Source organism: Nelumbo lutea, chromosome 5 (genome assembly GCF_056320005.1).
Source record: "Nelumbo lutea isolate HS-2025 chromosome 5, American lotus-T2T, whole genome shotgun sequence".
Taxonomy (NCBI): domain Eukaryota; kingdom Viridiplantae; phylum Streptophyta; class Magnoliopsida; order Proteales; family Nelumbonaceae; genus Nelumbo; species Nelumbo lutea.
The window spans coordinates 80,832,524-80,859,671 of record NC_142688.1 but is presented as its reverse complement, the minus strand read 5'-3'; the positions used below and the strand labels follow the sequence as shown (position 1 = coordinate 80,859,671).

Here is a 27,148-nt window from a genome sequence, read left to right as displayed (position 1 = left end):
AATTTGGAGATGTGCTCGAGCTGCATTGATTTGGACCTTATAGGAAGAAAGGAATTGTAGAATATTTCAAGAGAAGGAAAGGAGCAAGCAAGAACTGAAGGATTGTCTGTTGAATAGGGCAATACTGTGGCTGAAAACTTTGGAAATTTTCCATCAATTCTCAGATAATGACCTTTGGAGAAACTGGGCAGCAGTAGAGAGGTGTTCCTCCATTAAAAATAAGACAATTACAAGATGGTTTCCTCCGTCTGAAGGTTCATTAAAGCTAAACTTTGATGGAAGTAGCTTGGGAAATCTAGGGTTATTTGGAATGGGGGGGTGTTCTAAGGAATGAGTTTGGAGAGGTGGAATTGCTCTACTTGGGTCCTTTAGGGGTAGGGCAGTTAACCATTGAAGGGGACTCCAAGGTGGTGGTGGGCTGGCTGAAAAACCCCGAGGATACTATATGGTGTTCCAAGAATGAAATTAAGAAATTTAATTGGCTGATAAGGAATATGCTAGTTTCTATACAATGGATGGGGAGATTAGCAAATGCTATAGCTGATGCGTTAGCCAAACAAGGGGCAAATAGGGAAATTTTGTTTTGGTTCAACTGTGATTTATGTAATTTATTACTAGATTACTTGCGAGCTATTGGGAGAGGATGCAGGTCGTGCCTCTCCATGGGATGTTGTATGAATTTACAATTCTAGAGCAGTTTCTGAATTAATAAAAATTCTATTATTTATCAAAAAAAAAAAAAACTAAACTCAATACGAAACTGACCCTTAAACTAATCCTTTAATAAACTAAAATATTGTAGATACACAAGTAGACACTCCGGAATACATAGACGAGGTCCACCTCACACCAAAACAATTGTAGGAGAATAATGGGGCAAGGCAATAGAAATTAGAGGAAATCTATGTTTCAGATAATCCAAAAGAGAAAAAGCCTCTATTCATTTTGGCGAACCTAAAACTGGAAGAGCATGAAAGGCTAATAAATTTACTCAAATGTACTCAACTACTTCACTTATAACCTTGCAAATTAACAAATTTTAGATCTTGTATTAACAGAACCTCAAACTTTGCCTTAATAGAATTCAAAGATGTATTTGCTTGGTCCTACAATGAGATGCATGAACTTGACCTCGCCCTAGTCATCCATGCCTTACACAATACACATAGATCCTATAGAAAAACCGGTTAAGCAACCACCAGGAGTGTTCAAGCCTGAAATAGAAATTGAAATCAAGGAAGAGAAGAAATAGAGAAACTCCTAAGAGTAGGATTCATAAAGCTGCCCACCCACAATGGCTTGCAAACATGGTTCTAGTAAAGAAGAAGAATCAAGAATGGACAACTCAGGTTAGTATTGAAATAATTCCTAAAATAGCATGAAGCAAATAACAACAAACTCCTTAAATAACAAATTCCTTGCCCTATATATGTGTTGTGTAGATTACAGAGATCTCAACAAATCCTTCCCCAATGATGAATTTCCACTGTCCAACATGGAAATCTTGATAGACTCCACAGCAAGACACCAACTCTTCTCTTTTCTGGACGCTTATAGTGGATACAATCAAATTCAATTCAGATGCACCCAGTTGATGCATCACATACAACCTTCAAAACACTATTAGACAACTTTTACTAGAGAAATCCCATTTGGTCTAAAGAATGAAGGAGCCAAGTATCAAAGAGCAATGATTTGCATTTTCCACGATATGATACATAAAAAGATAGAATGTTATGCAGGTGATGTTGTGGTAAAAGTAGTGAAACGTGAAGATCATGTAGAAGTATTGAGAAGGGTATTCACAAGAAGCAAAGAGTATAATCTATAGATGAACCCAACAAAATGTACTTTCAGTGTCAAATTAGGAAAATTCCTAGGGTACATGGTGGATGCTAATGGAATCCATCCAGATGAAACCAAAGTTATGGCGGTCTTAGAGATGTCCAGCCTAAAGAATGAGAAGCAATTAAAGACATTTATGAGAAAAGTCTCTCACCTAACAAGATTCATCCCAAGCCTTGTTGCAGCTATAATCCCCTTATTGAAACTGACAAAGAAAAATAACTCCTTCAGGTGGGAAATTGAGCAAGAAGATGCCTTTTACAAAATTAGGAAAGCCTTAGCTAATGCCCTAATTTTGAGGATGACACTAGTATGAACGATTCTACTAATGAGTTGCTTGCCACAGGAGTTGGTAAGTGTAATGAGCTGATTTCCATCACTCATGAAAAATATGAGAGACTTTGTCAGACCTCTTCTTTGCCCTCCAAATCCACTACTACACTTGCTAAGCCAGGTATAACTTATTGAGTTTCTAATTCTAACCATTTACCATGGGTAATTGATTCTGAAGCTTTAGGTCATATGACTTGATCTTCAAATCCTTTTGAGTCCTTGTCTCCACCCTCCACTGTACAGACTATTACTGTAGCTGATGGCACTTATTCTTCCATTAATGGTATTGATAATGTTTCCTTTCATTCTGATATTAGTCTTAACTATGTTTTTTACATCTCTAAGTTTCCTTTTTGTCTTTTATCTGTAAGTAAACTTACTGAGTCATTAGACTAAACCTTCTTTCCATCCTATTGTGTTTTTTAGGATCTTATAACGGGGAAGGATGATCGGTGGAGGTCGTGAAGTTGGAAGACTATATTGCCTAGATTTTGATGGTCCACTGAGAGCTCTTCACTAATCTCTTACTCCTCTAAGTGGCATTTCTGCTTGGGTCATCCTTCACTTTGAATTTTGAAGAAATTAGTCCCTAATTTGGTGTTAGTGTCTTAGTTGGATTGTGAATCATGCAAACTTAGCGAGCATCATAGAATCACTTTTACTCCCAGGAAAGATAATAGAGTCCAAAGTCCTTTTGATCTAGTCCACTAAGATGTTTAGGGTCCCAGTTGTATGCCATATTACAATGGATTTTGATATTTTGTAACTGTTATTGATGATCATTCAAGAATGACATGGATATATTTAATGAAAGAATGTTCAGAATTATTCTCTATTTTTCTTTCCTTCCATGCTGAAATTCGAAATCAACTTGGTGTTTGTATTAAAGTCTTTTGTTCTCATAATGCAAATGAATACTTTCACAATTCCTTTCAAGCCTATTTTGATACTCATAGTATTATACATTAGTCTTCTTGTTCCCACACTCAACAAAATGGTGTGGCAAAACGGAAGAATCAACACATTATTGACACAACTCATGCCTTATTACTCCAAATGTCTATTCTTAAAAGCTATTAGAGTGACTTTGTTCTCACTTTATGCTTCTGGATTAATCATATGTCTACATTTGTCCTTGTTGGGGACTTTCCATTCTCTATCTTGTTTCCTTCAAAGTCTCCTTTCTCTCTTCCTTCGCGTGTTTCGGTTGTCTGTTTTGTCCATCACTTGGCCCTAGACGTGATAAACTTGAGTCCTAAGCAATCCAATGTATCTTTTTGGGCTACCTTCGCACACAAAATGGGTACAAATGTTATGATCCTATCTTCCATAAATCATTTGTTGTTCCTAATGTCACATTCTTTGAGAGTCTTCCTTATTTCTCTAGATGGGAACCCTCTCCCTCTGTTCCTCACCCATTTGCTTCAAGTGATGTGTTTATTCCTCCTCTCATTATTGATGAGCCCATTCGACCATCAATTCACAGAGTGTACATCGGACGTGCTCAAGACTCAATCTTCTACCCTTTCACTAGCATCAAAGCCATCAACAGATCCTCCACTGTTAGATCTTGATCTTCCCATTGTTGTATGTAAGGGAAAACATGCATGTATTGACCATCCCATCTCTTGTTATTATTCTCTTATTCATTTATCCATTGCCCCTCAGAAATTTGTGTCTCTTTTGTCTTTTATATCTGTCCCTAGGTTTATTTAGGAAGCTCTTGCATCACCTGATTGGAGGAAAGCAATGGATAATGAATTTCAAGTTCTCCAATCAACCACACATGGGACCTTACCTTCCTACCCCTTATGAAATTAACATTTGGATGTAGGTGGATGTATATGATCAAACACAGACAAGATGGTAGTATTGAGAGGCTCAAAGCCCAATTGGTGGCGGTGGCGAAAGGCTATACATAGACCTACGGTGTTGACAACTCTAAGACCTTCTCCCCAGTGGCTAAGTTGTCATTTGTATGGGTTATTATTTTTCTTGTTACCCACTTTGGCTGGCCCTTGTACCAGCTTGATGTGAAGAATGCTTTCCCTAATGGTGATCCTCAAGAAGAAGTGTACATGGAGCAACCTCCTTGGTATGTTGCTCAAGGGGAGGCTGATTTGGTATGTCAGTTGTGCAAGGCAATCTATGGACTCAAGCAGTCACCATGGGTTTGGTATGGTAGGTTTACCAGTGTTGTATGGGAGTTTGACCTCAAGCAATGTGGAGTTGATCATTCAGTCTTCAACAAGGATACCACATCTGGGAAGATCATTTTGACAACGTATGTTGATGACATAGTCATTACTAGTAGTGATGCTAGTGGGATTAATGATCTTGTTGAGTGGCCTGGTTTTATTTTAGTTTGTTTTTATTTAGTTAGGAAGTTGTTGGGCCTAGGCCCATTAGTTTATATTTTTTAAAGTTGTGATTGTTCAGTTTTAGTAGCCGCCCTACTAAGGGCATCCTTGTAATATCTCATCTTTAAGTTAATTATAAATATAATGAGAGGTAGGTGGCTAGGGTTAACTTTCTCACAATCTTATTTGACCTCCTACTCTTTTCTTCTTCTCCTTCCTTCTCTATTGCTGAAATCTTCACCTTCCCTCTCTTTCTCTCATAAGAAGCTTGACAACAAATAGTGATTTCTACTTGGTATCAGAACAGGTCGAAGGTTATTGAAGTTGTTCTCTCATGCAGCCCTAGATCGGCCAACTGCATGGTGATTTAAGAGGCTGGTCGAAGCTCTCAGGTAAGCCTAGTTTTTTGGATTTTCTTGATTTCTACTTGGTATCAGAACAGGTCGAAGGTTCTTGAAGTTGTTCTCTCATGCAGCCCTAGATCGGCCAACTGCATGGTGATTTAAGAGGCTGATCGAAGCTCTCAGGTAAGCCTAATTTTTTGGATTTTCTTGATGGATTTGTGTGCCCTGTAGCTGGTCTAGGGTTTCTCATTAGAATCAGGAAACCTAGAGAAAGGGGAAGAGTCTTGTTTTTGTTGGACTCTTCATTTTTGACCTAGGAAGTGGTGCCCTAATTTTTAGGGTTCCTTGGAGTTTTTTGTAAGGGGCGGTTCAAGTCTTGCCTGGTTTGGAGGCTTCTAGAGAGGGCGGCTGCCTCCCCTTTCTCTTCTCCCATCCCACATAAAAGGAATCTTTTGTGGGAAAAAAGTCCAGGACACCAAGAAAGTGTTGTTGGTTCCCAAAGATGTTTTGTTTGATCTTGTTGCAACTTTTAGTTATTTTCTTTACCTTTTTTAAGAAGCATGGAGGGCCACAGAGTTGAAAATAAGCCTGAGAGTGAAATAGGACCAGTGGGAGGAGGTGCTGGAGACCCCTTCAGGGCCGGGACCATTACTACAGTTAGGTTGGATGGTACAAATTACTTGGAATGGTCACAATCTGCAAAGATGGCCATTGGTGCTCGTGGGAAATTAGGGTACATCACTAGTGAAGAGGTGAAACCCGAAACTAGCAACTCCCAGTGGGTGCAGGAGAATTATATGGTGATGACTTGGTTGTGTAATTCCATGTTGCCACATATAAGTAAGAAATTTTTATGGGCAAATATGGCTAAGGAGATATGGAATGGGGTTGCAGAAACCTATTCACAAAGGGTGAATGTTGCTAGGGCTTATCAATTGAGAAATCAGATTATTGCTACAAGGTAGGGAGATAGATCTGTTGCAGCCTATTTTTCAGTCCTTAAAACCCTGTGGCAGGAGATTGACCATTTAGAGACATTTGGTTGGGAAACCACCAAGGATGCAGCTACCTATCAGAAACATCTAGAGGAGTATAGGGTGTTTGAATTCCTTGTTGGCCTTAATCTTGAGTATGATATTATACGACAACATCTACTTTCTAGGGATAGTGTCACTCTCTCCCAAGCATATGCCTTTGTGTCAGGGGAGGAGTGCAGGAGGGATGTGATGATGAAAAACCTCATTCCTGATCAGTCTGCCATGGTAAGTGTTGTGAAACCTAAACAAAGTGGCAGTGAAATCAAGAAAGAAGACAAAAGAGATCTGATATGTGACTACTGTAAGAAGCTTAAACATACAAGAGATACTTGTTGGAAGCTTCACCCACATCTTGTGCTTACTAGATTGAAGAATAAGAAGGAAAATGCACATGTGGCAGTTACTGGTGACACTCCGGTCCCTCCTACTACAACTGCTCTGGAGTCTGTTGCAGTTGTCGCAGTAAGGGTCGAACTTGAGAGGTATGGGCTACTTCTGAACCAACGGGATACAGCCAGTTCCAGTTCAGCCGCAAGCGGACAACAAGGTACAAGTGGCACTGGTGGAGTCCACTCTACCTCCTTTGCTCACACAGGTAGTTCACACACCACTTCACATTATGTTTCCACTTCAGGTAAGGAGGGACCTCCTTGAATTATAGATTCTGGAGCCTCAGAGCACATGACCCATAGCTCCACTATTTTTTCTTCTTACCAGCTCTGTTTTGGTAGAGACTGGGTCTCCACAGCTGATGGATCCCATGTTCCTATTGCTGGGAAGGGATCTGTCAAGATTAATGATTCTATTTGTCTACCCTCTATCCTTCATGTTCTCAGATTGAGTACTAATTTGTTATCTTGTTGAGCAAGAGCAAGAGAAGAGAGGAGAGGAGAGAAGAGAGGAGAGTCGAGTGGACTGAAACCCTCCAGGATCAAGGAGGCGAGTGAAAGAGTAATTATTTATACTGGCCCAGTCATACAATATAAACAGGAGAGAAATTACAACAGTACCCTTGTGGTACTAAACAATACACAAAACAACTGTCAACACTCCCCCTCAAGTTGGAGCATAGATATCAATCATGCCCAACTTGTCACAAAGATCATGATGTCTGGAAAGGTTTAAACCCTTTGTAAAGATGTCTGCAAGCTGGTTCTCAGAAGTGACATAGGGAGTATACACTTCGCCTGTGATAACTTTCTCTCTGATAAAATGTTTGTCAACTTCGATGTGTTTTGTTCTATCATGAAACATCGGATTGGCAGTAATGCTTATAGCTGCTTTGTTATCACAGAATAGAGTTATAGGTTTGGTCACTGGAAAAACCAACTCACCCAACAAATTCTTTATCCACATGCCTTCAGCAACCCCATGGGCCATAGCACGATATTCAGCTTCAGCACTGGATCTAGCCACCACATTTTTCTTTTTACTCCTCCATGTAACAAGGTTCCCTCCTATAAAGGCGTAGTAGCCACTGGTAGATTTTCTATCACTTTGGGATCCAACCCAATCTGCATCTGTATAAATTTCAACTTTCAAATGTCCGTGCTTTTGAAATAACAAACCAGTACCCGGATACTTCTTTAAATATCGGAGAATTCTCTCTGCTGCTTCAAGATGAGAGGACCTAGGATCATGCATAAACTGACTGAGGACACCAACAGCGCATGCAATGTCTGGGCGAGTCATAGAAAGGTATAACAATCTCCCTACAAGCCTCTGAAACTGTTTGACATCCTTGAAAGGTTCACCGCGGCTGTCACCTAACTTATGGTTGGGGTCAATAGGAGAGTCAACTGGCTTCAACTCCATCTTCCCAGTGTCTTGAAGTAAATCTAGGACATATTTTCTTTGAGAAATGAAGATACCCTTCTTTGATCAGGCGACTTCAATTCCAAGGAAGTACCTAGCAAGTCCTAGATCCTTTACTTCAAACTGAGTGGCAATAAAAAACTTCAACCTCTGAATTTCATCCTCCCAATCACCAATAACAATTATGTCATCCACATATACAATTAGAGCAGCAATTTTACCTTCTCCTCTTTTCACAAATAGTGTGTGATCTGATTGACATTGCCTGTATCCTTTCTGTTGAACTGTCACATGGAATTTGTTGAACCAAGCTCTTGGTGATTGTTTCAGTCCGTATAAGGACTTCTTCAACTTGCACACTTTTTGTTCATTTCCTTAAGCCAAAAATCCAGGAGGTTGAATCATGTAGACTTCCTCTTCAAGGTCACCATTCAAGAATGCATTCTTGATGTCGAGCTGGTGTAAATCCCAATCCAAATTAGCCGCAAGAGAGAAAATGACTCTAATGGAGTTCATCTTCACAACAGGGGCAAAAGTTTCTGCATAATCAACTCCATACACTTGAGTAAATCCCTTTGCTACTAAGCGATCTTTATACCTTTCCACTGTTCCATCAGCCTTATGCTTGACTGTGAACACCCATTTACATCCAACTGGAACCTTTCCCTTAGGAAGATCAACAAGTTCCCATGTGCCATTTTTGTGAAGGGCATTAATTTCTTCTTTCATGGCATTTGTCCATTCAGGAACTGAAAGAGCTTCTGCCACATTCTTAAGGATAGGGACACTGTCAATAGAGGTAAGGAAAGCACGGAATGAGGGTGAGATGTTCTCATAGGAGACAAAGTTAGAAATAGGATGTTTAGTGGTGCACAACCTAACACCCTTCTTGTGAGCAATAGGGCGGTCAAGATCATTAGCAGTAGAGGAATCATTTTCAATAGATTCAAAGATATCATTGGGAGCCAAAATACCTGAGTGAGTATGATCCTCCCCTGAGGAGTCTGGTGGCATTGGAGGTATAGCTTCCGGATTCTCTACAGCTCTTGAATTTGGTTGGCCTTTGCGATGACGAGAAAAGACACGAAAAGGCAGAGGGTCAGGGAGAGAGGGAAGATAAACTAGTTTCTCCTCATGCCTACACTCCCCCTGATGAGAAAAAGGATAGAAATGCTCATCTTCAAAGAATGGCACATCCATGGAGACATAGAATTTATGAGAAGCAGGATCAAAACAACGGTATCCCTTTTGAGTTAAGGGGTAACCAAGAAATATGCAAGGGATAGCACGAGAATCCAATTTCCCATGGATGTGAGACAGATTTTGGATAAAACACCAACAACCAAAGACACGAGGAGGAATAGAAAGAAGATGAGTTTTAGGAAAGAGAAGTTGATGTGGGGCTTTATACTCTAACCGACGGGAGGGCATATGGTTAATAAGATAAGTGGAACAAAGAACTGCTTCAAGCCAAAACCATTTTGGAACATTCATATGAAGTAGTAAACCCCGACCCACTTCAAGAAGATGTTTGTTCTTCCATTCGGCCACACCATTTTGTTGTGGTGTACGGGCACAAGAGCTACGGTGAAGGGAACCACGCGAAGCAAAAAACTCTGTGAGGTCACTATGAAAAAATTCTTTTGCATTGTCTGATTGAAAATTTTGGATTTCAGTTTGAAATTGAGTGAAGACCATCCACTGGAATTCTTGAATGATTTTTGGTACTTCTTCCCTGGTTCGCATCGGGTATACCCAAGTATATCTAGAATAATCATCAATGAGGGTAATGAAATACTTGTAGCCACTATCAGATGGTAAAGTAACAGGGCCCCATACATCAGAATAAACAATGTGAAACGGAGATTCAGATTTACTATTTCTTTGAAGAAAATGAGTTTTACAATGCTTACTTAACTGACACGTCTGACAAGAAAAATCAGAAACATGCATTGACTTAAACAGTTCTGGGAATACAACTTTCAAAGACTCAAAAGACAAATGACCAAGACGACAATGCCATAAATAGACTTTTTTCTTACAGGACTGACTCATTGTCTCTGTAACATGTAGACTAGCCTTATTCTCCAGCATGTAAAGTCCATCAGCCATACGTCCCCTACCAATCATCCTCCCCGAGGCCAGATCCTGAATCACACAATGAGAAGAGAAAAATGGTCACTGAGCAATTCAAGGAATTAGTAACACTACTAACAGAGAACAAATTAATGGGAAATTTTGGAACATGAAGGACATCAGAAAGGGTAAGACCAAGAGGAAGAGAGAGAGTTCCTTGACCAGCTATGGAAGTGTATGATCCATCGGCTAGTCTCACATTATCTCTTCCAGAAAGAGGGTGATAGGTTTGAAAGTAAGAGGACGTACCAGCCATGTGTTTTGATGCTCCAGAATCAATGATCCATGGAAAGTCATGAGTGTGAGAAGCAACATGGAAAGCAGTGGCAGGGTTACCTGATGTAGATGCAAATGAGGTTGAGGGAGGAGCATCCATCTGACGAAGTGCTCTACCATAGAGCTCTAAATGGTCACAGAAGGAATTCATAATATCCTCCCTCAGGTCAGATCCAGTGAGATGTATTTGAGTCACAGTAGAAATGGGGGGCTGATTCTCCTGAGTAGTCATGTTGGCCATGTGATGTTTCTTTGTACCTTGCTGTCCGGACCTCTTATTCACCTTTGAACCTTGCTTCTTAGTCAGATATTGAGCGCATTTTGGTTTCCCATGAAGATCCCAACAGGTATCTTTGGTGTGTCGGGATTTCTGGCAATGAGTGCACCACAACTTTTCTTTATCTTCTGTTTTTCTTTGGAGATCTCCTTTCTTGGAGAAAGATCCCACACCAGTAGAGACACCCCCTTTTGCTACCATCACAATTGCATCCCCACCAGGGCTGTTCATCAAATTTCTTCTACTTTCTTCAGACTGTATAAGAGCATAGACTTCCTGAACAGATGGGAGACCCTTAGAGTTGAGAATCTGAACCCTGATAGATTCATACATAGGATTCAGACCATGTAAGAATGAAAACACCCTTTGTTGGGAGACAAGTTGCTTGTACTTTTTTGCATCCTCATTACACTTCCAATCCACACTTCGGTAGTGATCCAACTCCTTCCAGACAGAGGTCAAGTCGAAGTAATACACTGATAAACACCTCTCCCTCTGTCTACAAGTAGATGATGCTGCCTGCAATTGATAAATTTTGGCATAGTGTCGCAATTTTGAATATATAGACTTTGCTTGTTCCCAGATTTCATTTGCAGTTTCAGCCCACATGAAATTCTTCCTTATTTGAGGTTGCATGGAAACCAAGAGCCAAGACATAACAATACTGTTCTCCTGATTCCATCTATCATATTCAACACTTCCAGAGGAAGGTTCTTTTATCCTCCCATTTATATAGCCTATCTTCCCCCTTGCAGTGATGTATAATTTTATCCCTCTTGACCATTCTAGGTAATTTAATCCATCAAGAGGAACAACAGCCATAGGAAAAGATAGGTCACCACCTCCACTCATTCCATTCAGCATTCATGATTTCCGATTTTAAGAACACACAACAACCAAGGCACACTGCCTCACAGAGCTGCTACAAAAAAGGAGCTTATGTCCTTCAGTCCACAAAAGAAGAATCACTTGTTATTTTAGCATACAACTAGGTACTTCTGACCTACAACTTCATAGAGAGCCAAGAACAAACACTGTTGCTGCAGTACTTGGACAAGTCTGAATGACTTACAATTTGTAGGAATCCAAAGAACAAAACAAACACTGCAATGCAGTACATAACAAGTTCTGTATGACCTATGGTTTCACAGTTTTCATACAACACCTTAGTAGAAAGGAAGACACAAGGTGATAGTTCACCATACACCTAATCGGTTGACACCAACTTCAGGGGAGCCGAACAGTCACTTCTTGAATACCAGCCTCTCTGCAAACCAGAATCTCCTCTTCATACATCAGATGGCAGCCACTCTACAGTCGAGCAATCAAGGAAGACAACATCTAGGCTGGAATATGAAAAGACTCTATACCAGAACTCTTTTCTGCGCTAGGAAGCTGAACAGTCAGGCCGGCACCTTCTTGCTTCTTGAGGTCAAGCATCAGGGATACAACTTCCAGGAGATGAAGAGGCAACCAACTCGACATTGGATAATGACCTCAACTAACTTGTTTTCAAGCCTGGACGAACTTGCTCCGATACCATGTTGAGCAAGAGCAAGAGAAGAGAGGAGAAGAGAGAAGAGAGGAGAGTCGAGTGGACTAAAACCCTCCAGGATCAAGGAGGCGAGTGAAAGAGTTATTATTTATACTAGCCCAGTCATACAATATAAATAGGAGAGAAATTACAACAGTACCCTTGTGGTACTAAACAGTACACAAAACAACTGTCAACATATATGTTAGTAGTTTGACTAAAAACCTGAACTGCTCTGTAATTTTTTTTCCAGGGCATTGTATTTTGCAGGATCTGGATTCAAAGAGGACGATTGGGAGTGGTCGTGAAGTGAATGGAATCTACCTCCTGGATGTACTTCCTCCTCATCAGAGTCATCCATGTCAGCAGGGATAGTGAGTCAGGACCTGTGAGTCAAATTATGCTTTGGCAGAATCGTTTGGGTCATTTACCTTTTTCTTCTTTGAGTTCTTTGTTCCCAAAACTTTTTGAGTCTATTAGTCTGTCGAGTCTAGAGTGTGAAGGTTGTCAACTTGGAAAGCATTGTAGACATTCAGTTAAACCTAGTAATAAAAGATGTTCTTCTTCTTTTGATGTTATTCATTCGGATGTGTGGGGCCCTTACCATGTTCCTTCTATGGGAGGTTATCGCTATTTTCTCTTATTTGTGGATGATTACTCTCAATACTCTTGGATTTACCTAATGAAATCCCGCGATGAGGTACCATCCTTGGTGAGGCAATTTCATTAGATGGTACTAACACAGTTTGGAACAAGGATAAAGGTGTTGAGATCTGACAATGCTAGGGAATATTTTGAAAGACATCTTGCCTCATATCTATTAAAATATGGTGTTGTCCATCAGAACAGTTGCCTTTATAGTCCACAGTCGAATGGTGTTGTAGAAAGGAAGAACTGACACATTGTTGAGACTGCAAGAAGCATAATGATCACATCTACAGTTCCGATTCATTTTCGGGGTGATGCAGCTTTCACAACAGTATATCTGATTAACAGGGTGTCCTCTCGTATACTTGGATTCAACACTCCATTCAGTCTTCTTTTTCCTCAGGGGGAGATGTTTCATATTCCTCTCAGGGTGTTTAGGTGTGTCTGCTTTGCACATATCCTTGGTCCTCAACGCTCGAAGTTTGATCCCAAGGCAAAGAAGTGTGTCTTCCTTGGATATTCAGAGAAGCAGAAAGGGTACTGCTGCTATGATTCAGTCTCTGGGAGCCAGTATGTTACCATGGATGTCACCTTTTTTGAATCCACGTACTTCTTCTCAAAGAATCCTTGCCAGGAGGTCACCCATCCTTTTCAGGGGGAGTGTTTTGGGGAAGTAAGTCAGCAATCTATTCCTCTCTCAATTCCAGTCCCTGTGTCTACTCTTATGCTTGACCACCACCTTGTGGCACCTACCTTGCCACCTCCTTTGTGTTCTATTTCTCAGCATTACTCACAATAGGGACTTCACAAGGCGATTGATTCCACTACAGTAGAACTCACACTACTTCCTGTCGATCCCTTGGAGACTCCAGATTCGGCTGACATGGATTCAGGCATTCCTCTTGGTCTCGCTACTATTTCAGTTCCCATTGATCCTACTAACTCTATTACAGATAATCTTGATCTTCCTATTGCTCTCAGAAAAGGGAAGAGAAAGTGTACTACTCATTGTATTTCACAGTATTTATCCTACAGTGGACTTTCTCCTTCCTACCGTGCTTTTCTCTCCTCTCTTGATTCAGTGTCTATACCCAAGAGTGTTAGTGAGGCTATCTCCAAACCTGAGTGGAAGACAGCTATGCAGGAAGAGATGGAAGCTTTGATTAAGAATCAGACATGGGACATTGTGGACCTACTAGAAGGCAAGGAGACAGTTGGATGCAGATGGGTTTATATAGTAAAATATAAGGCATATGGAAGTATAGAAAGGTACAAGGCAAGACTTGTTGCAAAAGGGTACACACAGACCTATGGCATTGATTACTTAGAGACCTTCGCGCCAGTTGCAAAGATGACCTCCATTCGGATACTTCTTTCTCTTGTTGTCTAATACTCTTGGCCCTTGTTTCAACTGGATGTGAAGAATGCTTTTCTAAATGAGGACTTGTAAGAAGAAGTGTATATGAATCTTCCTGCTGGTTTTACAATGATACTAAAAAGGGAAAGGTGTGCAAGCTTAAGAAGTCACTCTATGGCTTGAAACAATCTCCTAGAGCATGGTTTGACAGATTCAGAAAGGACTTGATTGCTTTTGGATACACTCAGACTCAATCCGATTACACTTTGTTTGTGAAGCGCAGGGGGTCTTTGGTGTCAGTCCTAATTGTTTATGTGAATGATATTGTTGTCACTGGGAATGATATGAGTGAGATTGATATTCTGAAAAGGGACCTACATAAGGAATTTGAAATTAAGGATCTTAGAAATCTGAGGTACTTCTTAGGCATTGAAGTTGCAAGATCAAAACATGGAATTTTTATCTCTCAAATGAAGTATGTCTTAGACCTCCTTCGAGAGACAGGGAAACTTGGAACAAAGGCAATCAACACCCCTATTGATCAAAACCATAAAATCAATGCATCAGAAGGTGAACCAATAAAGGACATTGGGAGATATCAGAGATTTGTGGGTCGGCTGCTATACTTGTGTATGACAAGACCAAACATCTCCTATGCAGTGAGTGTAGTAAGTCAATACATGCATGCTCCACGAGTCCAGCATTGGGAGGCAGTTGACAGGATTCTTGCTTATCTGAAGGGACACCCGGGCAGAGGTATATTGTTCATTGATCATGGACAGTTGAAACTAGAGGCTTATACAGATACAGATTGGGCAGGATGCCTTGATGACAAGAGATCAAATTCAGGAGTGTACACCCTAGTTGAAGCCTTGCGGCTGCTGCATATAGATATCTTCAGTAAGATCTCCATTCAGGAATGCAGTTTTGACATCCATCTACCAAATCTCATAATCATGGTATGCTGCTACAGCTAACAGGATCCTAATGGATTTAAGCATGGCCACAGGCGAAAAGGTTTCCTCATAATCGATGCCCTCTTTCTAAGTGTACCCTTTCGCCACCAGACGAGTTTTGAAGGTCTCAACCCTACCATCGGGGCCATTCTTCCGCTTGTAAATCCATTTGCAATTGATTGTTTTTACCCCGGAGGGCGGATCTACCAGAATCTAGACTCCATTGGCCTCCATTGAGTTCATCTCTGCTCTCATGGCCTCCACCCACTTCTAGGAATCTATGTCCAACATAGCTTCCGCGTACGTCACGGGATCCTCCTCACTAGTCAAGGTTACCATCAGGTAACTATCCTGGTCATAACCATAACGGACCGGTGGCCTGGATACCCGAGTGGATCTTCTAGGTTGGTCACTACCCGGAACTTGTGGGACATCTCCCACTGCTCTTGAGCTCTCCTCATCAAGAACAATTTCCTGACGATGGGTGTCCAGGATGTAATCGGTCTCCAAGAATTGTGCATTTCGACTGCAGAACACTTTCTGCTCACTTGGGTCATAGAATAGGTAACCTACAGAGCTTTTTGGGTAGCCTACAAATAGGCTACGGCTGGTCTTGGATTCCAACTTGTCTGCACTTGTTCTTTTAACGTGTGTTGGACAACCCCAAATCTTTAAGTATCTAACACTTGGCTTATTTCTGGTCTAAAGTTCATATGGAGTATTCAGAAATGATTTGGTTGGAACCCGATTCAGCACGTAAATCACAGTTTCTAATGCGTAACCCCAAAAGGATGTGGGTAACTCTGAGTGTATGAGAAGTGACCGGACCATATCCAATAAGGTCCTATTCCTCCTCTCTAAAACACCGTTAAGTTGTGGTGTAGCAGGAGGAGCTAATTGTGATACTATCCCATTGCCCTTTAGGTAGTCCCTGAATTCGTCAGAGAGATACTCGCCTCCTCGATCTGATCGAAGGGCCTTAATTTCTCTCCCTAACTGTTTCTCAACCTCTTGTCTAAACTCTTTGAACTTTTCAAGGGATTCAGACTTGTGTCTCATTAGGTACACGTAACTATATCGTGAGAAATCATCTATGAAGGTGATAAAATACACGTGTTGATTTCGTGTCCTAACACTCAGGGGACCACATACATCAGTATGTATTAGGTCAAGTGTGCCTGTACATCTTTCAGGCTTACTGTTAAATGGCCGTTTTGTCATCTTGCCTTGTAGGCAAGGCTCATAGGTGGGAAGATCTTCTACAGTTAGAAAATCAAAAGGACCATCATTTACCAACCTTGTGATTCGATCAACACCGATGTGGCCAAGTCAGTAATGCCATAGACACGTGGGATTAACTGTATCACGGGCTCTCTTCTTGGGGATTTCAGCCGACGTAGTTTCGGTTATGTTAGTTTCTAGAGAAGGATGTAGAACATAGAGACCGTTCTCTAGTTCCTCGTATGCGATGAATTTGTTATTTCTTTTAATAGTAATCATATTGCTAAAGAAGACAGAATAACCATTTGCACATAGTTTTGAGACAGAAATCAAATTTCTCCTTAAATTTTGTACATAAAGACAATCTTTCAGTACAATAGTTTATTCTCTAAAAAATAACTCCATGGTTCCTATGGCCGCGGTTGCAACAGTTGCAATAGTCCCCAAGTAGAGAGTGACTTCTCCTTCACTCAGCCTTCTGCTTACCTTGAACCCCTGCAGTGAGTTACACGCATGAGTTGAAGCCCCAGAGTCAATACACCAGGGCGCAGAAGCTACCAATAAATTGGTTTCTATAACACAAGTTTCAAAATTACCTTTCTTGGATTCCAGGTAGGTGGGACAATTCCTTTTCTAGTGGCCGGTCTTCTTGCAGAAGTGACAGGCATCTGATGCTTTGTCTTTCTTCTGCTTCTTACCCTTAGTGGCTTTCTTCTGAGGCTTCTTTGCCTTCCTCTTTCTCATGTCTATCTTGCTAGCTTCAACAAGCATAGATACAGGCTCATCCTTTCTAATCAGTTATTCGGCTCTTTGCAACATATTACTGAGCTCTTGCAAGCTGACATTCAGCTTGTTCATGTTATAGTTCATGATGAATGGATTAAAGGAAGGAGGCAAAGAATTAAGGATAGCATCTATCTAGGTTGCAAGGTCTAGCCCGGATCCAAGAGCCTCCAGTTCGTTGATGTATCCCATCATCCGAAGACAATGGTCGTGAACTTGTTGGTCCTGGGTCATTTGTGCGGTCATGAACTGTTTCAAGACCTTTTGTCGAGTAGAACGATTCTGCTCTTCATACATCGTCCTGAGACTGTCCAATATGTCCTTGCAAATTCGATCTGATCGAACTGCCTCTGTATTGGGTTGTCCAATGAGGCAATGATGCAACACCGGGCAAGGGAGTTTTTCTCCTCCCATTCCTGATAGCCTCTCCTTTGGCCTCTATCAGACAAGGTTCAAAGTCGTTTTCAGGTAAACCATTCTATCCAGTGAGTGCTTACCCATCATATTTGTGAATGCCAAGGTACTGTGAGAGAGTTCCCATTTTCTGGTGAAGCCCCTCCCACATCGGTCTATGACGCCCCTATCATCTTATGAAACACTTAGACAAGCCCAACAGCAAATGGATAGCCCATTTTCCTGGTGCGTTTCCTCATTACTGAAGGACTCATCCTCATGCTAATGATGGAAGGTCTTTAGAGAGTTCATCATATGAATCTCCCTATCACATGCACTCATATTTGCTGGAGGGAACAGTTATTACGCCCTAGTTTGATTTAGGTCAAACCAAAGTGGCTTCCACTAACTTTCATAAAGTCAGATTTCGGTGGGCCTTAAATCGGCTAGGTTCTGCACGTAACCTCTTGATGAGGTGTGGGGCCCACCACTGAGGGAGGTCATCCAATGACCAAAAGGGACACCATGGCAATGATGTGCATTTAGCCATGGTGTGCGCAAGAGCCACTATCGAATGAGCATGGGCCAAGCACTTATGGCCCATGTACATAGCACATCACACATCCATACATCTCATGCACGAATAAATCGATCCAATCAATTAATTATCTATAAGGCCCATTGGAAGTCCGTTTTAAATCCATAATATTAACCATTAATATTATCTAGGTATATGGGCTGAATTAGGGTTGCCCAGTTCGGCCCATATAGCTTTATCCTTTGAAGTGGGCTTTTAGCAGTTTTAACTATTTAAAATTGGGCCTTTACAGGTTGGGCCGAATTAACCATTTAATTAAATATCAATCCTTAGGCCCATTAGTGAGAAAATTATGGCTGACTTTTAGCCTTGATTAAACCCTAGATTTGGTCCAAACAGTTTGAACCAATCTTGGTTCGAATGGATCCAGGGTTTGATCTTTAATTAAATCTTTAATTCGAGAAAATAATATGAAATTAAATAACTGATAAAAGAAAAACAAGAATCAGTTAAACTGGGCTATTCGCACAACCCATCCTGCAAAATAGAGGTTAGATCACAAATCGCAGATAGCGAATGTCCCATCTGTGAAATCTCCTTCTCTGCGAAATCTCCCTTTCTGCGTCGCCGTCTTCGATCCAAAAATAAAAATAAATAGATATCCTATTTCTATTAATAATTACATCAGACCGAATGCCTATACATTGAGTCTAAAAATTAAAAAAAAATTATTTACAGACCAAATGTAATAAATAGATCAAGAAACTACAAATCTTGCAGTTCTCCCTGCACAAATCAAGAATTCGATCTCCTCTTGTACGAATTGCCCATAAATCAAGAAAATCATAAAGAACTATTCTAAACAATAATCAGATTTATATAAAATTAATTTCAGATTATTCTCCCATCAATTTTGGGAACAAATTTCCCAAAACCCATATCTGCGCAAATTGGATAGAACGCCTTCTGCCCATTTATGTAGGTTCAGATCTGAAACAGAATGGTTCAAGATTTGAACCATGGCTCTGATACCACTGAAGGGATAGGATATTCATCACATCAACACCCAAAGATTGTGGAATAAGGGCGCAATTTTCAAAAAAAAATTCTCTCCCTTCAACTGGGAGTCAAATTCCGTATTTAGAAAATCATATTTTCTATGATCATTCTTGAATCATAAACTGAATCAGATCTGAACCAAAAGGAGTAGGGAGGGATTATACCTGATACAGAGAAGTAGTATCTCCCAATGGAGGTGTTCACGCCCAAGGAAGGATCCAAAATTTGCTCCCACTGAAGATGGCGCAGTGCAGGGTAGAGCAGAATCAACAGTGTTCTTCTAAAAGAACTTGACCCTTCGCAAGAATCAAATGGATGGCTTGTGAATACAACTCCAACCAATCTTTTCTCCAAAAGATTGGTATCAAGATCAAATCTTGATTTCTCGCAAGAACTGGAGATCGAACTGCTGGAGGCGGCGGCTGCAGGAAGGAGGCGGCAAGAGAGTATTTGTAGGGTGCAGAATTCTCTCTTCTTGTGATCTCAGTTCTGAAGACAATGGTGTGTTGGTTGCATGTCTAAAGGCTACCGCCCCTCCTCCTTTATAATCTCAAAGGGATAAGCTCCTAATCCCATTAGGAGTTGCTAACCCAAATCATATTTGGATTAGAAGTCCCTTTAAGTGATAAGGGATAAACCTCATCTATCTGCAGATTAGATCAGCCATCTCCTAATCTAATTAGGAGGCTTCCAGATCTAAATCTTATTTAGATCTGGGACTCTCTAAGTGGATAGGGTCTAGGCCCAATCCTATCAGCTGATCCATCTCAGAATTCATTCCTTTAAGTGACTAATCAAACTAGCCCAGTTCGAAATGGGCTTAAGGCCCATTTAAGGTTATGTATTCATTTAGCCTTCCAAACTGCTGCCTAGTTGGGTTTCCTTGTATGGCATGGGACCCTAACATTAATCTACACATCAGTCACATGGGTTCGGCCCAGCCTTTGTTACAAGGCCTGACCGAATACACTGTTATGGATAGTGCACCCCTTGAAAACCATCTCATGGTCTCTATGGGCCCAACACTTACCCTAAGTGGTCCCTGGGCCAAGCCACCTTGTAACACCCAGGGATTGTGGGCAGATGCAAGATTAACCCATCAGGTATTATCCTCAATGGTCTTACACTTAACCTCTCAGCCCATAATGATCATACACTGCTCGACAAGGGAGAACGTCTCCCTCGACTGCAAGGAACAGTGTTGCACTCTTTCTTATATGGATCCCGAGAATTAAAACCTTTTGCAAACCTTTTAGAAACCATAATATATATACTTTTATATCTCATATAAAATATATTTTGCAAAACAAATCTCAACGATTGAAATCGGCTGCCGGCAGTCTTGGTTTCCATCAGTGAGAGTGCATCCCCGATCATTACCTTTGTTCGACAAAGGGGCTGATCCTGTCACTATGATCATCCACTCAGATGAATTCTCAGACTGTTCCAACATATCCAAGTTTTGACCCCCGCTAAGGATCTCACTGATTGGTACATCAAAGACAGTCCAATCTGACACCTAGTGCAGTATCACAATCGAGTCTAGGGGTCGGGTGTAACTTTCCAGTTTTGCCCATCAATCTCTAAGGTCCAAGGCAATATTGGAAATCTAGTCCAGTTCAAAGATTCAATTAATCCTACACTGTATGTGCCTAGGGTCTCACCTTGGCAGCTGAGACAGGCCACCCCAACCGACTTGATGGCACTATAGTGTCAGCCTTGTCAGGATAGGTCTCCCCAGACCGACCCACTGGCTATGAACATTCTAAACTAACACGAGTCTCATTTAGTGTCCAGTTTAAGGGTATTACATAGAAACATACCAAGGGAACATGAATCAAATATGCACTTTTATTCATTTACAATAAACTCATAAAGTACATCATTCTGATTGAAGCTAAGGGCATACAAAACTGTCTAACAAGTTGGGGGTAACCTAGTCTCATGGAAGAGTAAGGAACAACAATGGTGGCAAGATCAGGTGCTGAAGCCGAATACAGGGCCATGGCACATGGAGTTTCAAAAATTCTCTTGATCCGTTCTCTGTTAGAAGAAATTGGTGTACAGGCAGAAGAACCCATGATGTTATACTGTTATAACCAGGCAACAATTAATATTGCCCATAACCCAGTCCAGCATGACCGAACTAAGCACATTGAAGTGGATAGACATTTTATCAGAGAAATGGTAACTTCTAGAGAAGTTTGTCTTCCATACATTGCTTCTGATCTGCAGCTCGCCGATGTGCTCACAAAAGTTGTTGCAAAGAACAAGCTGGAGCATGATCTACTTAAGTTGGGAATGTGTGACATTTATTCCCAACTTGAGGGGGAGTGTTGAGTGGCCCGGTTTTATTTTAGTTTGTTTTTATTTAGTTAGGAAGTTGTAGGGCCTAGGCCCATTAGTTTATATTTTTTGAAGTTGTAACTGTTCAGTTTTAGTAGCCGCCCTACTAACATCCTTGTAATATCTCATCTTTAAGTTAATTGTAAATATAATGAGAGGTAGGCGGCTAGGGTTAACTTTCTCACAATCCTAGTTGACCTCCTACTCTTTTCTTCTTTTCCTTCCTTCTCTACTACTGAAATCTTCACCTTCCCCCTCTTTCTCTCACAAGAAGCTTGACTGAATCAGCAAATAGTGATTTCTACTAATCTAAAACAGTTTTTGCAACCACACTTTTAAAACCAAGGATTTAGGATCCTTGAAGTATTTCTTGGGTATTGAAGTAGCCTGCTTGAAGTGGGGAATCTCCTTGTCACAACGCAAGTATGTCTTGGATTTGTTGGACGAGACCAGTCTACTTGGGGCTAAATTAGTTGAAACCCCTAATCCTAATGTGAAAATGATTGATAGTCATGGGGAGCCATTCAATGATCTTGGAAGGTATAGGAGATTAGTTGGCAAATTGATTTATCTCACCATCATTTGTCCTGATATCTCCTTTAATGTAGGGGTTTTTGAGTCAGTTCATGCAGAATCCCACAATCATTCACTAGGAAGGTGTTGTAAGAGTATTGAGATACCTGAAAGGTGTTCTAGGCCAGGGATTACTATAAGAGTATTGAGGTACCTGTAAGAGTATTGGGCAGGTTCCTCAATGGACAGAAGGTCTACTACTAGGTTCTGTACCCTTTTGTGTGGCAATCACATTACTTGGAAAAATAAGAAGCAAAGAGTAGTTGCTAGAAGTAGTGCTAAATCTGAGTATAGAGCAATGGTGCACACCACCTGTGAATTGATATGGCTAAAATATCTTCTTCAAGAGATATGTATTTTTATAGGGATGCCTGTCAAGTTGTTTTGTGATAATCAAGTTGCTACACATATTGCTTTAAACCCAGTTTTCCATGAGAGGACCAAATATATAGAAGTTGATTGTCATTTTGTAAGAGAAAAGGTAACAAATGATGATATTGTGACTCCTTATGTCAAGTCAAAAGAACAGCTGGCAGACTTGTTTGCAAAGAGCTTGTGCTATACCAGAATGGATTATATTTGTAACAACCTGAAGCTCTATGATATATATGCTCCAGATTGAAGGGGAGTGTTGAAATGTTTGCCCACAGGGGTATTTTAATCTTTTGCTATAATACGGTATTTCTCTTATTAAGAATCACTTAACAGGGGCATTTTTGTAATTCTGTATATTCTAATGAATAGAACAATAGTGCAGGTCAATAGGTTGAAGAATACTTTCCGTATATTCTAAACAACAATCAAGAAACTCGGGTCCTTTTAAAACCAAGATCAGTTTTAATGCCTATGTACTTGATTTGCTATATGATTTGGGTATTAGTAATATGTTCAGTGTGGAGGATTTGATGTTGTACCATGGTGGTGCCACCAATGTAGACCAGCCTGTTGCCCACTTACTAGCCCTCATTTCCATGAAAGAGATTGAAGATGTTATTGATAGTCAAATTGTTTCAACAAAAAATAGGGGATACCACAAGTTCCTCGTCAAGTGCAAAGGTTGTCCCCAATTTGATTGAATTTGGAACATTGTCAGTGAGTTCTAATGCCTAAACCATGACTTGTATAGGTGGTACCTTTCCTTTTGCTCAATGGAGCTGAGATTTTCCAAGCCAAGGAGAGATGATGGGAATCACCTTAAAGTATATCAAAGGGGAACCAAAGCTGCTCCTATGACATGGGGCCCACATGGGAGTTGTATTATTTGTGGGATCAACTTGGGAAGATCCTAGATTCTTCAATCCCACCTTAAGATGTTCTTGAGGTAAATTGTTGGACAGGGCTCATTTGGCTTTCCTGCATTTTTAGACAGCTGGGATATTTTTGTAATTTGCTTGAGAGTTTTGTTTAGGAACAAGTCTCACTCTATTTTCCTCTGTTTGGTTTTCATTTTTTTTTTTTTTGTTTGGAGCATGTTTTGTCGTCTAAGTTTGCTTATCTTGTAATTTTATCTTGTGGGGCAAGTTTCTTCTTTGGGTAACCTCTTATTATTAAGCTTGCAAGGCTCCTCTGGAGATTTTTTTTTTTTTTGGATGATGAACAAAGAAACTTTTTTCTGCAAATTTTGGTAGGATTGCCAATTTTAGGATGTGACTACGTAGGATCATCTTTCTTTTGCCCCTCTCTTCTTTCTTCTTTGTAATATCTGTTTCTCATCTACACAACTACAACCTGAATTTACTTGCAAGAAAAGTGCCGAATCACGAAAATCCTGCATCAAAACTAGTGGAATAAATGTTCTTAGACAGAAAAGCAATGTAACTAACAGATCTTGAAACACCCTCATCAACATTTTCATCATTGTTGAAGTTTTCTTTCTTCCTCTACTAAAAGGGCAGCCCAGTGCGCAAGGGAGGAATAGATGTATGCAGCCCTACCCCTGCACCTACAAAGAGGCTGTTTCCAAGATTTGAACCGTCACCCAGGTCACAATGGAGCAATTCAACCATTGCACCAACGCCCACCCTCTCTTATTGCTCTACTATCTTATCATAAATAAGGTAAGAGAGAAGAGAGAACAAGGAGATAAAAATTGATAAAAAAAAAACAAGGAGATAAAAGTTAAGAGAAAATGTTGAGGCTACAATATCATATATATAATTATCTCTTCTCTCTCTCTCTATAATGAGAACCTATTATATTAATATGAAAACTTTTCAAATTTTCAAAAGTAAAAAAGAAAAAAGTGATGGGCCTAGTATTATGTATGTCCCTGAATATATATTTTCTTCCTAAATTACCTCTACTCCTTGTACATATTAAAATCTGAATAACTCGACAGTAATATTTAGCATTTTTTACAGTTATAAAGCATATCTAATCTGTTCCTTTGGCAGGCAGAGATCAACTATCTTGGGCAGCTCAATCACCCTAATCTCGTGAAACTCATTGGTTACTGCTGTGAGGATGAGCACAGGTTATTGGTCTATGAATACATGGCCTGTGGGAGCCTGGAAAAACATCTTTTTTGCCGTAAGTATGTCAAACTAAAGAGTATTGGACTTTAACAATGACAATCTTTTGACAATTGACAGATATCTTACATACATGGTACACACTATATTACTCCAGTTATGCTATGATCAGTGTTCTTAGATCATGAATATTGAATAACCTTACCCTCTGATCCACACTCTTTACATCACCCAGTTACTGAAATGCCAACATATTAGAATTTTGGCACACCGCCCCTCCCTCCCCCAAAAGCTTTGGTGTGGTTTCTGGGAGAGAGATGTTTGAGCTGAACTAGCTAGGCATTGGCATAACCTGACCACTCTGATTCTAGATATCATAAAATGATGACAACATTTTAGAATTTACAAACAGAAAATGTAGAAAAGTTAGGTGGATTCATTTAGCGTCTGTTTGGAACCATTGCTGTTTCTCCAGAAAACGGTGCCACATCAGTGCCATGTAGGAAAAAATGGTGCTCCAGGAAACAACCTTCTGTTTGGAACCATTTTTTCATAGAAAATGGTGCTCCAAGCCATGCCTTGAAAATCGGGAAGGCATGGCTTGGAGCAATGTCAAATTTGGCGTTTCCTGGATCTGCAGCTCGTTGCTGCCAACAGGGCAGTGATGTGGCAGTGGATAATGGATAAAAGTGCAGAAAATGTTTCTTGGAACATTGCTTCCAAACAGAAAAAGTTGTTGTTGCTCCAGGAAACGTCCTATTTGACAGCAACAATTCCATATAAAAAAAAAAACAAAACATTGTTTTCTGAGAAAACGATGCTCCAAGCCACACATCAGCAGCACCGTTTCCTGCTGCAACTGTAGCATTGATGCCAAACATATACTTAAGCATAAATTTATATATTTTCAGAAGCATGCGCACATAAAAATTACCACTGACCTTTTTCTTTTCAAACATGTTTTGTATAAATACCCCCAGTTTTAAAAGATTATGTCTACAAAACTTAATGGTAGCTTTTACTTGCTAATCTTTGGCTACAATGAGAAAAAATATTGAATATACTGGTGAGAAAAATTACTGGATATTTTACCTGTCCAAGTAAAAGAAACTCATGGCCTATTTTTCAGAATGGGGTATAGGAAATTATGAGTTTTTGTCAGAAAAGAAACTTAATCTGATTGTGGAGAAACCTAAAAAGGTGAAATGCATTTCTTCCGGTCTTCCCCATTTATCCCATTCCTTTTTTCGTTGGTAGGGGCATCGGTAACATTGCCTTGGTCCACCAGAATGAAGATCGCTCTTGGCGCAGCGAAAGGACTTGCTTTTCTTCATGGAGCAGAAAAATCTATAATATATCGTGACTTGAAGAGTGCAAACATTCTTTTGGATGAAGTTAGTAAACTGACCGCCTTTGGTTTTAAATTTATATCTATAACTAGAAATTTTAAAAAGTCAAACCGTCGGTCTTTCCGATAAAGACTTTGCTCACATACCATCGAGTTATACATCGGGAATATTTCCCATACATGTATACCAAATTCATGGGGAGATGTTACAATGTAGAACTGGATTCCCATGCTTTTACAGTCTATGCAGAGTTTTTCCTTGCAGAGAATCCCATCGCTCTGCTGGGACCTTATTATTTTTTTATTATTAAATCAGCCCTTTTGTCCTGGCAACTAATGTTGGTCATAAACTACAGGAGTACAATCCAAAGCTTTCAGATTTCGGTCTTGCAAAGGATGGGCCTACGGGAGACCAGACCCATGTGTCTACACGAATAATAGGCACATATGGATATGCAGCTCCAGAGTACATAATGACTGGTGAGTCTACTGACACGCTACTAGGTAGTGCTATACGCTGTAGTAGTTTTCAAGTAAGGCTTATAATTGCCCCATCAGGTCATCTAACAGCTCGAAGTGATATTTATACTTTTGGGGTCGTGCTCCTTGAGTTACTTGTTGGAAGGAGAGCAATGGACAAGACTAGGCCAAGCGAAGAGCGAAACCTGGTTGAGTGGGCACGCCCATTCTTGAATGATCATAAGTTGGAGATCTTAGACCCAAGAATGGAGGGTCAGTACCCAGTTAGTGCTGCCCAGAAGGTCGCCAATTTGGCATGTCAATGCCTTAGTCAAGATCCCACAGGGAGGCCTTCCATGAGTCAAGTAGTTGAGATACTGGAAACTATTCAAATGCAAGCTGAGAACCAGGAAGACACATTGCTGCAGAGCGGAGGCACTGGTAAGCTTAATGAATTTCCAAAGAGAGCTTGATAATTCTTCCAAGGTGAAGAAAGACACAACCAATAGTGAAGCTAGAAAAGAACCCAACTTGAATCACAGACGAAGAATAGCAGCTAATGGCAGGAGCAAGAGTGAACCTCCCATCGACTATATCTAAATGGCCTTTCGGCCCTTTCTCCAAAATTTCAGCCCAGGGACAAGAAATTGCCTTTTACAGACAGAAGTGAGACCATGAATGGAATTGATCTGTATTAGCTCTGAATGGGAATCAATGAATTAGTATACTTAATCCTTTTATAGGAATATATCATGCACATACTCCAATGATCCAATCTTACCCATCTTGAAAATATATTCAACCTTTGATTTTTCATTCTGAAAAATCACAATTCTCTTAAAATTTCCCCATGAGAATTTGCTACTAAATATGACATAATGCATGTTGGATTTTAATCTCATTAGAAACTAAATCTAATCGGGTTTGATTGATCAATTACATGGAAAATGCACCTGCACACGTCTTGAAAAATAGCTTTTATTTTTTTTTCTTTTTCGCTTCATGGAGCTACACAAGAGGGGGTAGCCCATCCCCTTTC

At 40.4% G+C, this 27,148-nt stretch overlaps 1 protein-coding gene across 2 annotated transcripts in view; it reads left to right on the top strand.

The window, feature by feature from the left end:
* The window catches only part of LOC148853070 (putative serine/threonine-protein kinase PBL17), a 33,951-nt gene extending 7,075 nt beyond the window's left edge, over positions 1–26,876 (top strand). The window contains exons 7-10 of one of the 2 annotated variants that reach the window (XM_088943565.1): positions 24,225–24,360; positions 25,560–25,696; positions 26,007–26,130; positions 26,209–26,876. In XM_088943565.1, the coding sequence (XP_088799691.1) occupies positions 24,225–24,360; positions 25,560–25,696; positions 26,007–26,130; positions 26,209–26,582 (771 nt within the window). In that variant the 3' untranslated portion in view covers positions 26,583–26,876. The remainder of the gene's footprint in view (positions 1–24,224; positions 24,361–25,559; positions 25,697–26,006; positions 26,131–26,208) is intronic. The other variant, XM_088943566.1, reaches the window with a different exon arrangement.
* Positions 26,877–27,148: the final 272 nt, after the last annotated feature.